General features: G+C 35.9%; 1 protein-coding gene across 4 annotated transcripts in view; it reads right to left on the reverse strand.

Annotated features, from left to right (window-relative positions):
* Window positions 1-3,645: 3,645 nt before the first annotated feature.
* The window catches only part of LOC128231301 (soluble guanylate cyclase gcy-35-like), a 106,416-nt gene continuing 95,208 nt past the window's right edge, over window positions 3,646-14,853 (reverse strand). For all 4 annotated transcript variants that reach the window (XM_052943941.1, XM_052943938.1, XM_052943940.1 and 1 more), the window contains exons 12-13: window positions 13,589-13,701; window positions 3,646-8,856 (exon numbers count right to left, since the gene is read on the reverse strand). In XM_052943941.1, the coding sequence (XP_052799901.1) occupies window positions 7,179-8,856; window positions 13,589-13,701 (1,791 nt within the window). In that variant the 3' untranslated portion in view covers window positions 3,646-7,178. The remainder of the gene's footprint in view (window positions 8,857-13,588; window positions 13,702-14,853) is intronic.

The raw sequence follows: 14,853 nt of genomic DNA on the forward strand, positions 1-14,853 counted from the left end.
AACAGTTTTCACGCACCTTTCAATAAATAATGCTTCACTCTCCTTAGAACTATTTGACTATTATCAAAATCTGAATCACTGCGCGCATATCCATGACAATCACGAATATCGCATTTCCATACACAATTATTTTCACTAAGCACAAAAGAGTTCCAGCAAAAATTACATTTTTACTTAATTTTGTTTAACTGAGGTTGGAGAAAAAGCATCTACCATAGCCGCTCGTGTAAGATAGGTTCATCCGATCCTCGTGCAGGGTGTTTTGTGAAAACTCGGTAAACCTTGATTCCGCAATACACCCTACGCTTGGGTCAGAATGAACCTATCTTACACTCTTGGCCATGGAAGATACTTATAATCTTTTTTACTCTCCAACTTAAGCAACCTTTATCTATGATCACTATGTTTACTGGCATATTTAACATAAAGAAAACCTAATGTAAAAGACATCCCACAGTCATGGCCCTTTAATGACATTTTGTCGCCATTTTCTGTTCGATCCTTTACACAATTTTGAGTTTGACAACCAGCCAGATCTGAAGTAGACACTACGAAATAACAAAAATATGTTATGGCAGCATTTACAGTAAGTCTCATGGCAGCATTTGCATCTATAGAGTATGATTGTATCATCTGCACCAACTCTATGGCAATATTTGAACCCAGTCTTATGGTAGCATTTGGACCAGCTCTTTTGTAGCATTTGGACAAACTAGTATGGCATCATTTAGATTAGTTCTTATGGTAACATATGGACCAACTTTTATGGCATCATTTGGACAAACTCTTATGGCAGCAGTACATCTCATGGTAGCATTTGCACAGAGTACCTTAGTATCATTTGGACCAACTCTTATGGCAGCTTTGGACCAACTCTAATGGCAGAATTTACAGTACACTTCATGGTAGCATTTGCCCAGAGTATCTTGGTAGCATTTGGACCAAATCTATGGCAATATTTACACCAACTCTAATGGCAGCATTTACAGTACACCTCATGGTAGCATTTGCCCAGAGTATCTTGGTAGCATTTGGACCAAATCTATGGCAGCTTTGGACCAACTCTAATGGCAGCATTTGGGCCAATTCTTATGGCAGCATTTGGACAAACTCTTATGGCAGCATTTGGACCAATTCTTAATGGCAGCATTTGGGCCAATTCTTATGGCAGCATTTGGACCAACTTTTATGGCAGCATTTGGACCAATTATTATGGCAGCATTCGGGCCAAGTCTTATGGTAGCATTTGTACCAACTCTATGGCAATATTTGAATCGACTCTAATGGCATCATATGGGCTCTCATGTCAGCTTTGGACCAACTCTTATGGCAGCATTTGGACCAATTCTTATGGCAGCATTTGGGCCAACTCATATGGTAGCATTTGTACCAACTCTATGGCAATATTTGAATCGACTCAAATGGCAGCATATGGGCTAACTCTCATGTCAGCTTTGGACCAACTCTTATGGGAACATTTGGACCAATTCTTATGGCAGCATTTGAACCAACTCTTATAGCAGCATTTGGACCAACTCTTATAGCAGCATTTGGACCAATTCTTACGGCAGCATTTAGATTATGCATCTTGGTAGCACTTGCAACAACTCTACGGCAATGTTTGGACCAACTTTATGGCATCAATTACAAAAAGTCTTGTGGTAGCTTTTGCAAGTAGTCTCATGGCAGCATTTGCACCAAGTTTCATGTGACATTTATTTATCTTTAACATTTTCCTCGACCGGCATCACCATCTATTTCTGTGTGCATAAAGTTTCTATCCTTTTAAGGAACTAGAACTCTGCGAGTCGGATGTGTCGCCTGACAAATTATGTACTGTTGACATTATAGCTGTTGGATTGACATTTTATTCATTTATATATTGACCATGGTTAGGTAGAACGAAAACCAGTCTAAGGGGAACTAGTATGGACGAAGGGAAAAACAAACACGTTGATTGAATGAAAAAAGGGCATTTATTTAAAATGCAATAAAAGTGTTCTAAACTAATATATATACACATGTAGTTTTTCTCATTTATAGACAATGATGTTGCCATTTAAATTTCAAGTGTAGGTGGCATTTGAACTGAAGGTAAACACGATAAGCCGGACAAAAATTAACAACGAAAATAAAGGGCAATAACTCTAAAAATATGGAAGCAAGAGTGAAGGTTCTTGTGCACTGCACTTGCCCTCAATGAGATCTTTCTACCTAATAAGTTTCAGATCGATACCTCTAATAGTTTACGATATATGCCCCTGACAAAATTTAAGCTTGAAAACTAACAAAGGGCAATAACTCTAAACATATAGATGCAAGAGTTATGGTTATTGTGCACTGCACTTGCCCTCAAAAAGATCTATCTAGCTACATGAATGAAGTTTCAAGTTGATACCTCTTATATTCTACAAGATAATTTATGTCCCGGACAAAACTTTAAGCATAAAATTTACAAAGATCTATTACTCTAAAACTAAGAAAGCAAGAGTTACTGTTATTGTGCACTGCACTTGCCCTTCATGAGATCTTTCTACATATGAAGTTTCAAGTTTATAACTCTTATATTCTACAAGATATGCCCCGGACAAAACATTTAGCATGGAAATTAACAAAGGGCAATTACTCTAAAGATATGGAGGCAAGAGTAACAGTTCTTGTGCACTGCACTTGCCCTCAATAAGATCTATCTTCATAAGAAATTTGTTGATACCATTAATAGTTTACAAGATATGCCCCGGACAAGTGAAAACAGGACGCACACGCCAACAAAGGGCACTCACTCTAAAAATACAAAAGCAAGAGTGACAGTTCTCGTGCACTGCACTTGCCATCAATGAGATCAATCTAGCTATGAAGTTTAAGTTGTTACCTCTTATATTCTATAAAATATGCCCCAGACAAAACTTTAAGCATGAAAATTAAAAAAGGGCAATAATCTTAAAACTATGGAAGCAAGAGTAACAGTTCTTGTGCACTGCACTTGCCCTCGATGAGATCTATCTACATAAGAAATTTCAAGTTGATACCATTAATAGTTTACGAGATATGCCTTGGACAAGTGAAAACGGGATGCAGATGCCAACAAAGGGCACTCACTCTAAAAATACGGAAGAAAGAGTGACAGTTCTTGTGCACTGCACTTGCCTTCAATGAGATCAATCTAGCTATGAAGCTTCAAGTTGATACCTCTTATATTCTTAAGATATGCCCCAGACAAAACTTTAAGCATGAAAATTAACAAAGGGCTATTACTCTTAAACTAAGAAAGCAAGAGTTACTGTTATTGTGCTCTGCATTTGCCCTCTATGAGATCTTTCTACATATGAAGTTTCAAGTTGATAACTCTAATATTCTACAAGATATTCCCTGGACAAAACTTTAAGCATGAAAATTAACAAAGGGCAAAAACTCTGAAAATATGGAAGCAAAATTAACAGTTCTTGTGCTCTGCATGTGCCCTCAATGAGATCTATCTACATATGAAATTTCAAGTTGATACCACTAATAGTTTACGAGATATGCCCCAGACAAGTGAAAAAGGGACGCGACTGCTGCTGCCGCCACCAATGCCGCCGACAAAAGTAACCCCTATATGATGACTTTTCAGGCGACACAAAAATGAAAGCAAGGCAGTTATAAATATCTAATGTTTATTCTGATATAATATACAATAACAATGTTCAAAGAAAATAAAAAAAAGATTGCACAGAGTAGCCAGATAAGTAATAATATCACAATTATTGAAACAAAAGACACTGGATTCCAATGAGTTAATATGTGCATACTGGCCTACAACTACATGATTGTATTCGTCAACCATTCTTGAATGATTCAACACTTGCAACATAAATTGGATTTTATTCAATGTGGACTGTATGTTCACAGAACATTTTTGTTAACAATTGTAATATCAAAATAAATTACTTACACAATCGAATTTACATTTTTTAACAATAAATACATTTCGTCATAGTAGTTATATAAAAAACAACATGTATATATATATTATTGTAACATTATTTCAGCTTTATTCTATATTTCGAACCTCTAAATACAAGTAATTGTTTCTACTGGCAATTTCATTTATTTAAAATACAAAACCTTGAACAACAATGATGTCTTGCCAAAATGATAATACAAAGGTAATCAAATGGTCCCTTGGAAGATTTAAATTTATGCATGCAAAAAACTCTTTAAGCTAACAAGCAAATCTGACAAATGACATCTGCCATTGAATGATGCATTGTCGAAGAACCAAACATTTCCTGACTGCAATTTTAGGAAAACCCTGGCAAGAGTAATTTGATTGGTAAGAAGTTAAATTGGAATAGCAAAATTCCGTTTTGCAATATCAATCAATGGAAAAATGAAATCACATGGTACATAAACAGATCTATCAAAGAAATGGCAAATGATAATGGAATAATAGTATATGTTTAAAAGGCAAGTGGTGATTACTCTTTGCTCTGATGATTTTTATTTGACAAAGAATACTGACCAACATGTAAAACTCTTGTCTAATGTACATGAGCAGCAATTTGATCAAAATGACAAGGGTAAGAATAATGTTAATATCTCTGTTGTGCCTATATTGCAGTGCTCAACACCATAGTATACATCAAAACGCAGTAATCCTATCAGTAAGTAACACTAAAATAGCTTTGGTCAAAAACGACTTTTTATGCTTTTTTATGAATTTAAGGGCAATAACTTTTTAACCAAGTAACCGATCCAGACAGAACTTGCACAAGCATTTATTTTTATTAGTTAAAGGTAGATAACTCCAGAGAAACTGAACCAATCAAGACAGATCTTACACAGGCACCACTACACTACAGTTATACACACCTCACAGAAGTTTCATTAATCTCTGTTACGTAGTAATGACTCCACACCCACAAAATTAGCCTCTTTCATTAATTAAAGGGCAATAACTTGTGCTCCAGGTCCACTCATCATGGATCTTGTGCATGCACCAGCGCATAATGGCTTTACACACTTTGCAAGTTTATTTCTGTCCAGTAGTTACAGAGTAATGGCTCTGGATGGATGGAAGGAAAGACTGACGGACCAATAACACAAAATCTATATTCCTCCAACGAAAAATTTCAGAGGGGGATAACAATAGAACTACAAGTTGATGCCAAAGCCCATCTGTTTTTCTCTGTTGATCAAGGGGAACTTACTTGACAGTTGTTAAAGTGGGAGTTATTGGCTCTGCTACAAATACCAGGTATATATATTGTCACTGTAGACAACATGTGCGTTAGATTTCATTAGGTGAATATCTTGAAACGAGTTTAGTTATAGCTAAGATTTTGGTAGGATAATGCTGACAACAACAGCAATGCTTTGACAAAATCATGTACTTTTTTCCTTTGAAAATGTCACAGATGAGCTTGAAAAATTTGAAACATAAACCATTGTTTACATTGGGCCTACTGATGAACATGTTAACATATGGACCATAATTTTTGTACATACCCGGTTATACCAAAGAAAAAATTACAACAATTTTAAAACAAATATTTGATTTATAAATTACAAAGAATGAAATCTTTATTTCAACAACACAACCATTAAAACTTTCATTATTAAAATATATTCAAATACTCATATCAACAAACATCACGTCTCAAAAATGCACAATCATATCACTACAGAGCAAATCACTGCCAATATATGTTGAACAAAAATATAACAGACTTGTATTAAAAACACAATAAAATTTCCTAAAACAAGAACAATTCTGTAAAAAATGTTATAAAACTAAACATACAAAATAACTAGTGTGGTTGGCACTAAAAAGAGAATTTATAAGGTGTAACATAATCATTATCAGGCTCTTCATATATACCAGCAGGCAGATAAATCTTGGACAGTTTGATTTTATTCAGATTTTCTGGGGGGTTTTAATTCGTCTGAACAAATCTTTCTTTATAATGTGACAAAATTATTATTATTATTTAAGTTGTCTTAAACCTCCTCATATTTTGATTCACTAAGTCAGTGATCAAATGACCTGGTCTTTTGATATTAAGGGACTCTGATCTTTGGACAACAAGGGAGTTTGATAGTCAGTTTGTTGCATGTAGATGTATCATGGGAGTCTGATGGGAGTCAACATGGTTATGGAAAAGTTAACTACTGGTATTCATGGATCTATGATGAAACTAGTTACTGAAGCAAATACCTGGGACTTTAGGGCCGGTAAGAGAACCATTACTTGGTTGCCTCTTCATGCAATGTGATAGTGGTTTAAGGCATTGGTATAGTTCGCTAGACCACATGACAGTGATGTTTTGTTCAGGGTCATTGTTGTATTACTGCTTGGTGCAGTAGTGATGAGGGTCATAAGAAAAAGTTAGTTTGATATGCAAAAATGTAACATATACGGTAATAAAGCTGACTTAATTAAGATAGACCCATCTAGTTTTACTAGTCATGTGATTTTCTTAGGGTGAAAGGCTGATTGATTAAAATCTGGCATTTGAAATACAACTTCCAAAATGTGATGAAAATGGTGACTGTTCGAGAAGTAATCGCCTACTGGTACAACACAATTTTATTTGTTTTTTGGTATTTTACAGCACAGCTCATATTTATAAAGAAAAGTATTTCATTATCCATCTTATCAAAGTGAACTACCTCTAAATGTATTTACAACATACAGTGACATTCAAATCATTTCAGAATACTTATTGCCACATGTACACATATCATACAAAAACATCAATGATATCCCTGAGTGAGATGTAGGCATTTAAAAATCATAATCCAATTGACAAAACATGCATAACAAACATGGGCACTGGAAGCAGAATGCTGCCAACACTTTAGTCTGTTTTTTAGTTAACCAAGGGGCATAACTCGACCATGTTTTTAGTCAGTGATTTTGGAATTGCTACACACTAGTTTTGTCATTTATGAAGAATATTATGTACATTATAGTAATGTATATAACAGTCATCATTAAAGATTTTGCATCATAAAGACACCAATAGGGTATGGCAATACCTCAACTTCTTTGAAAAACAAATTACCTATAATATTCTATCAAAGCGTTATAATTGTACACAGGTATGGACTCAGCAGAATCTATTATAAGTTTTTAAAAATTCTCATAGTCAAATTGTTGATCATTTTCAGGAGTATTTATAAATAATTCTCCATTACTATTCATCAGACAGACGGAACTTGACAGCATCATCTTTCTCACCAAGTCCATTAACTACTGCATGCAGACACATACCATTGTGTTTCTTCTTTTCCTCATTTGTAACATCAGCTTTTCCGAAGAAACCATTCCGAATACAACCATCACTTGCCCATGCATACTTTGCTTTTGGACTACCTCCCCTCATTTTTTCAATTGGTTTCAACATTTGTATTTCAACATGTTTTCTGTCTCCCACAGATTGTGTCCTTACCTTACATTTGTCAATGCTTTCATCTCCTGAATCTAAACCATTATTTTGTTCACATGTTTTGTCATGAAGAATTTCCAAATTGAACTGATTCAAAGACAATTGATCTAAGTCATTTTCCAGGTGATTATGTTTGAATAGGAAGTGTTCATCATTTCTTGTGATGTCTGCATGGCAACTTTTCGATTTTCGTTGGTCCCCATTACATAAACTGTTTGGTCTGGTTAATGCGAATGGACAACTATGTACTCTCTGACCACAGGCTTCACTACCATTGTGCATTGTCCCACTTCTGCAATTTTTTGTTGAGTTGTCAAGTTTTTCTTTTTCTGTAACACTAGTTTGCATTTTCATTTTGAGACAAAAATCTTTGTCCTCTTCAAAGTTTTGTAGATGTTTATGAACTGGCTCTAAAGGCAATTCATCTGACTTCTCCTTCTGCATAGGCAGTGTATTTAAATGACTAGAATGGTCGGTGATTGGATCCATATCAGAATTACTATTGTCTTTTCTTTGGGAATTTGCAATTTCAGCTGGTTTGCTAATTTCTTCCTTTTTATCACTATCATGTGAGTCTTTGGACAAGCCATGTCTATGCTTGTGCCCTCCAAATGAAAGATAGTGGGGGATTTTGAACAAACCAGAGAGGTGGGACATATCCGGAAGTCTCAATCTAAATTTGGACAGTGACCGCCTTTGGACATCTGTCACCAGTGATTTGAGATCAGTATTTTGTTTATTGCTTTGTTTAGGCTCCAAAGTGGGATTCTTTATTAGACCAATATTTTGCTTCATACAAGACCCAGATGTATGTAACCTGTTTTTGACTTGATCAGATTTTTCTTTGTGGATATTAAATGACTTAGGAGTGGGCATACTGACTTTGATTTGATCAGTATTGCCTTTCTTGCTACTTCTAGGCTCAGCAGTGGGAACACTCAAATTGATTCCTGAATCATCCTCTGAATCAGTTGAGACATTTTCTTCGTGAGATTCTTTACAAATTTCATTCCAATCGGATAATGCTAAATGTTTAACAGTTTTCTCTGGTGTTGTGATTGTGAATTTGGGACGTGCTCCAAAAAAGAGCATGCCTTGATATTCAAGATCTTCTTCTGTGTTTTCATGTATTGAGCCAGTGTCACCTTTCTGAGCCACTGTCACACTCGAAACTTCTGGAGAACCTGGACTGTTACTATTCAGACTACACTGAGATGATGACGTGGAAAGAAACCTTGCATGTGACAAACTGTTCTGAGTGTTGCCTAGTTTGTTGTTTGACTTTTCATCTATTGAAATATCGTCAAGTCGGAGATGCGAAAAAGACGTAGAGCTCTTACGACGAAGACTGCCAAAGTTTGAGGCTAACTGGGCATAACTTGTGGAAGCATGCATGCTATGTAGGTCCATAGCATTCTCGTAAGAACTGAAAAAGATCAAGAATTCAAATATTATATACATTGCGTATTGCAAGATATAACACTGTCAACAGACAATATGAAGTATATATTAAGCATGATGCACGATTTTTAATGGGTAATTACACAACATGCAGAAAGAATTATGAAAATAGTAAACAAAAGATAATTAAAGAATTCATGAAAAATAACATTCATTCTTAAAGGCATGCTGTGAAACAATACAACACTAAGACTCCATGCAAAAATGTGTATGCAAAAAATATGTATACAGAGTGCAAAGGCATTTTATTAAATATTGACAATGCAACTAAGGCTGTTTTCATAGTAAGAAGAAAAAATTGTCAAACATGATGTCGCCTTGAGCGCCTTCTTGTAAGGAATATTTGGATAACTGAATAAAATGTGCATGGACTGAAATGCCAGCTGATTTGTCATTTCACATTGGATGCCTATGAACAAGTTTTAAGATTACGAATAGTACATACAGTTCTTAAACACTTTGCAATGATTAATGATCTTTCCAGATAAACATATATTCTCCTGGCCCAAGGGAAGAAGTAATTATGGTGTAAATTTAAAAATTGCCTTGATTTTTGGATCTGATGACCCCCAAATCAATAGAGGTCATCTAATGGTCACGCCCAACATTCATTGTCTAGTTATCACTTTGACAAGCTTTTTGCATTCAAGGTCACTGTGACCTTGAACTTAGACCTGATGACCTCAAAATCAGTAGGGGTCATCTACTGGTTACACCCACATCCTTCATGTCAAGTTTTAGTGCCATGGATGCAGGCATTGTCAAGTTATCACTGGATAAAGTTTTCACATTCAAGGTCACTGTGACATTGACCTGATAACCTCAAAATCAATAGGAGTCATTTTCTAGTGACGCCCAGTCTACTTGTCAACTTTGAGGACCATAGGCCTAGGCATTGTCAAGTAATCACTCAGACAAGTTTTTGTAGTTTATGGTGAATAAATAGGGGTCATCAACAGGTTAGGCACAGCTTTAAAGTCAAGTTTTAAAACCATAGTTCCAGCACTGTGGAGTTATTGCTCAGACAAGCTTTTCGATTCAAGGTCGTTGTGACCTTGACCTTTGACCTGATGACTTCAAAATCAATATGAGTCATCTACTGGTCAGGTCCAGCTTCCAAGTAAAGTTTGAGGACCATAGATCATTGCATTGCCAAGTTATCTTGCAGATAAGCTTTTCATGTATAAGGTCCCTGTGACCTTGACCTTTGACATGACGACCCCAAAATCAAATGGGGTCATCTCCTGGTCATGTACAACCTCCAAGTCAAGTTCTTTGAAGGGAGTCTAATAAAAGTAATTTTCAAACAGGTCTTATAGAGCTGTCATAGTCATGTGTCTTTATGACCCCGATTGGGTGTTATCAGACGGATGGCCATTGTTTAGAGATTTTCATAAAACATCTATGCCCCCCCTAATTATTCATTTCCCATTTAATGCCTGCAGGGTAAATGAAGGTTATGATCAACATCCACACAAGTGTGAGAAAAGTAGGACAAACCTTCTGTAGCTATCAATTAGACATACTTTTTGTGCTCAATGTCACTGTGACTGTGACTTTTCACCTAAAACCAATAGGAGTCATGACCAACCCATACCAAGTTTGAGGAACATGGGACCAAGCATACTCTTATAATCAAACAGACAGGCTTTTTGTGTTAAAGTTACCACAGCCATGACCTTTGATCTACTGACCTCAAAATCAATAGGAGTCATCTGCTGGTCAATGATCACTCTCCCTACCAAGTTTGAGGCCTGTATTACCAAGCATATTCTAAATATCAACCAGACAAGCTTTTTGTGTTCAATATCACCATGGTACTTTCACCTACTGACTTCAAAATCAACAGGAGTCAATTGCTTGTCATGACCAACCTCCCAACCAAGTTTGAGGACCTTAGGCGAAAGCATACTCTACATGCGTACTCATGCGCAAAGTAATATACACCCCCTTCTTCAAAGGGGGGCATAATAATTAATCAAGAATGCAATGCTTAGAAATCATAAAAACAAAACAAAAGAAAGACATACTTAATGGCAAGATATAATTACAATGGAAAATATTATGAGCTATGAATGATGAATACCGGTGCATGCATGATGATACACACTCTTGACTATACAGACAATACAACCCTTGACTATACTGATGAACCTCAAGCACAGACAGACATGTGCAAAGCAATATACCCATGCTTCTTCAAAGGGAGCATAATATTTAATCAAGGACGCATGCTTAGAATTGCAAACAGAAAAAATCATACAAACACAAAAGAAAGACAAAACAAGAAACGCCGCAATGCAACGAAACCAGGTTTTTAATGATTGACAGAAGAACTTCAGCCTGTGTCTGTTTTTCTATTTTTAGTAACAGTGACCTTGACCCTAGGGACCCCAAATGCAATCCATTGAAAGGTATCCATAAACTCTTCCTATATACCAAGTTGTGTCAGGATATGTCAACACTAACTTGAATTATTCAGATTCAACCATTTTTCTATTTTTAGTAACAGTGACCTTGAATCTAGGGACACCAATCGCAATCCCATGAAAGGTATCCATAAACTCTTCCTTTATACCAAGTTTGGTCAAGATATGTAGACCCGGACTAAAATTATTCAGTTTCAACTGTTTTTCTATTTTTAGTTACAGTGACCTTGACCTTGACCCTAGGGACCCCAAACGCAATCCCATGAAAGGTATCCATACTCTTCCTATTGACCAAGTTTGGTCAAGATATGTCAACCCTAGCTAAAGATATTCAGTTTCAACCCTTTTTCTATTTTCAGCAACAGTGACCTTGACCCTAGGAACCCCAAACGCAATCCCATGAAAGGTATCCATAAACTTTTCCTATTGACCAAGTTTAGTCAAGATATGTCATCACTAACTAAAGTTATTCAGTTTCAACCATTTTTCTATTTTTAGTAACAGTGACCTTGACCTTGACCCTAGGGATCCCAAATGCAATCCCATAAAAGGTCTCCATAAACTCTTCCTATAGACCAAGTTTGGTCAAGATATGTCAACCCTTACTAAAGTTATTCAGTTTCATAGGTGAGTTTGACGCCGCCCGGCCACCCGCCCGCCCGAACAACGACGTTCGCCATTCTAATAACCAGGTTTGTGAAAACCTGGTTAAAAAATGGCAAGATAAGATTACATAGGAAAATGAGGCTATAAAAGCTATGAACAAATGCTAGGATTGAATACAGGTGCATGCATGATGATTCACACTCTTGACAATACAGACAAACCAACTCTTGACTATACTGACAAACCAACTCTTGATTATACTGACGAACCACAAGCACTTACGGACGTTTCTTTTTCGACACGCTAAAAACAACAAACCTTCATAACAATGCACATTTTTGTTTACTTGTTACTAAATATTTAGATTACAAGAAGACAGATTAAACTAATAATAACGTTTAAGGCGGAACATCGAGGAAACTTAAGCATTAATGGATGACAACTGTTATGCATAACAAATGGTATTGTGCAAAATCTAAAAGCGAAAACAAAACCACTGAAAGCAGGTGAGATGCAACAGATTGTCGCTTTTTCTCAGTTGAACAAAGTGCATAAAACCACACATTGTAGCCATAGTATTGGGATCTATTGCACATGACAGAATTGTTATTGTGTACATGTGTGCCTTGTTTTAATCGTTAATATAGAGGTTGTGAAACACTACTTGTCGCTACATGAACAAGTAAAAGTACTAACAGACTTTGAGTAACCATCTTGAAACACACCTAAGCTATGACAAATCACTCCAGAAGTTAACAAGAGACTGCAGAGCCAACGCCAGAGCTCGTCTGGGTTGTTTTTGGGTTTTTTCTCAGTCTGAGAAGAGGTAAATTTGAAATATATTAAAGCAAGAGTTGCCATATGTGCAAGTTTTGTCTCTGGCAATATGTGTATGAAATTTCAATTTTTTTAGTTAATATGGCAAAGGTTGATGACATTGCACAAAGACTGATTGGCAAAGACTTCAAAGCCATGACAACACATGGGCTTATTGTTTTCGGAAAACTGACAAGCTTTAATTGCATGAATCATTTTAATTTGTTCTATAAAGAAAGGATAAATGTATAATTAAGCATATAATAAACAATCATAGTAGCCCTTCATAACTCCGGCTTTTCCATGGTGTCTATTAGGAAACAGACAGGGTGAGATTAAATAAGTTTAGTCTACAACTGTTAATAAACTAATCACACTCCAGTTTTGGAAGCATTGGATGATTGAGTCTTTAACTCTGTCACATTTTATCCATGAAGTGAATGTCAAATAAGTTGCAATATTTAAAGTCTGGTAATAGACTTCACACATCATCATTAGTAATTCGGCATTTCCTTTTAGGTATCACATGGAACTATGAAAGCGGCAGGTTCATTACCATCCATCGCCCATCCATACATGTACTGCTTGAATTTATTTAGTATTCATTCACAATTATAGTTTTAAAATATGCTCCTTAAAAATGGTGCAGTGACAAAATGAATACTAATATAATATCAAAACTGACTATCCAAAACTTCTATTGGTGCTCTATGCAAATTGACCATCTCTTCAATGCAATATGGCATTGCTATCATTCTTAGTTTAACAAGCATGTTTTGCCAAGTCTTACATACATTAGCATTATTAATCAAAGAGCTACATGTATCTATAAGCACTGAAAGCTACCTGAATTTGCGGACAGCTTCATTCCTCTCATGTCTGACCTCCTCTATGAACTGTGTCGTTCTCTTTTCACCCACGTAGCCCGCCAGCCAGTACGTCCGCATGTCACCCTTTCCCTTAAATATAATGTTTAAGCTTAGTAAAGACTGGATGGGAAATATTAAGGTTACACAGCGGAAAAGTTACCTGCATCATGGTAACTGGGGTATGTCACTTGTGGCTCTTTACAGAGCGCTCCACAACCAGATCCTATGCAATGGTAAGATAGTTAGAGCGCCCAATATTTCCCAGCGTCTAAAATTTTGTTGCCTCATGGACAGCCATTTTTCGATTCACGTTGTTGTATTTTCATTGAAAATCTGCATGTTAAAAACCTTGTGAAATGTTTGTGGGCAGGGTATAAATTTTCCTATTCTTTTTCTAGGAGGTTAACTTCATCTTTTTTAAATGGAACAGTGCATTCTTGATATATGTTGTTGCTTATATCAAGTAATAAGGCTCTAATTGTACAGTTACATAGAGCTTTGGCTTGAGCAACTTGCACCAGGTTTAGTCAAGAATGCTTATATGTTATAGATAGGACAACCCAGTGTAATTACAAAATAAATGGAAGCAGCTTGACACTTTTCTCCCTATGGTCTGTCATATGCTATCCACACAATGTCAACAGCAGTAACTGCAGAATGGTCTAAGCCCCTGTTTTTGGGGGGAAGAGCTTATATAGCTTAGAGATATCTGACAGCAAAAATTAAAGTTCATCCCCACAGGACACCTCCTTAAACACATGTTTCTTTGAATTAGGGGCCAAACACAAACCATGACCTAAATGCACAATATATATGTGAGTGTAGTTAAAAGACACGCTAAATGTATTCTTGAAATTTTGTTCATGATTCAGTTTTAACTGATCTATGCAGGTAGTGAATTCTGGATCTGAAGGCATTTTTCAACTAAATCATACACTGCTATGTAGTGCATTCTATTCCAGCTTATATCCCTGTCTTTGCTTTTTTTTGCAAATTAAAATTAGTAGTTCAAGCATGCACGGAATGTTATTTTGGTTTGGAATTTAAAAGACGTAGGTTTCCTAATGTTTAATACAATCAGAAGTAAAAGAACAACAAATTTATTATAACCATACTAGCTTTGGTACAATAACCATGTTAATTTCACAAAATACTGCCCCTTAAATCATGCATAAATTTATGAAGGAATGTTGTTAAATTTAAATTATCCCCTTCATATAAAATGATCTACATTTAGAGGAA

Source organism: Mya arenaria, chromosome 4, assembly GCF_026914265.1.
Source record: "Mya arenaria isolate MELC-2E11 chromosome 4, ASM2691426v1".
In the NCBI taxonomy this organism is placed as follows: domain Eukaryota; kingdom Metazoa; phylum Mollusca; class Bivalvia; order Myida; family Myidae; genus Mya; species Mya arenaria.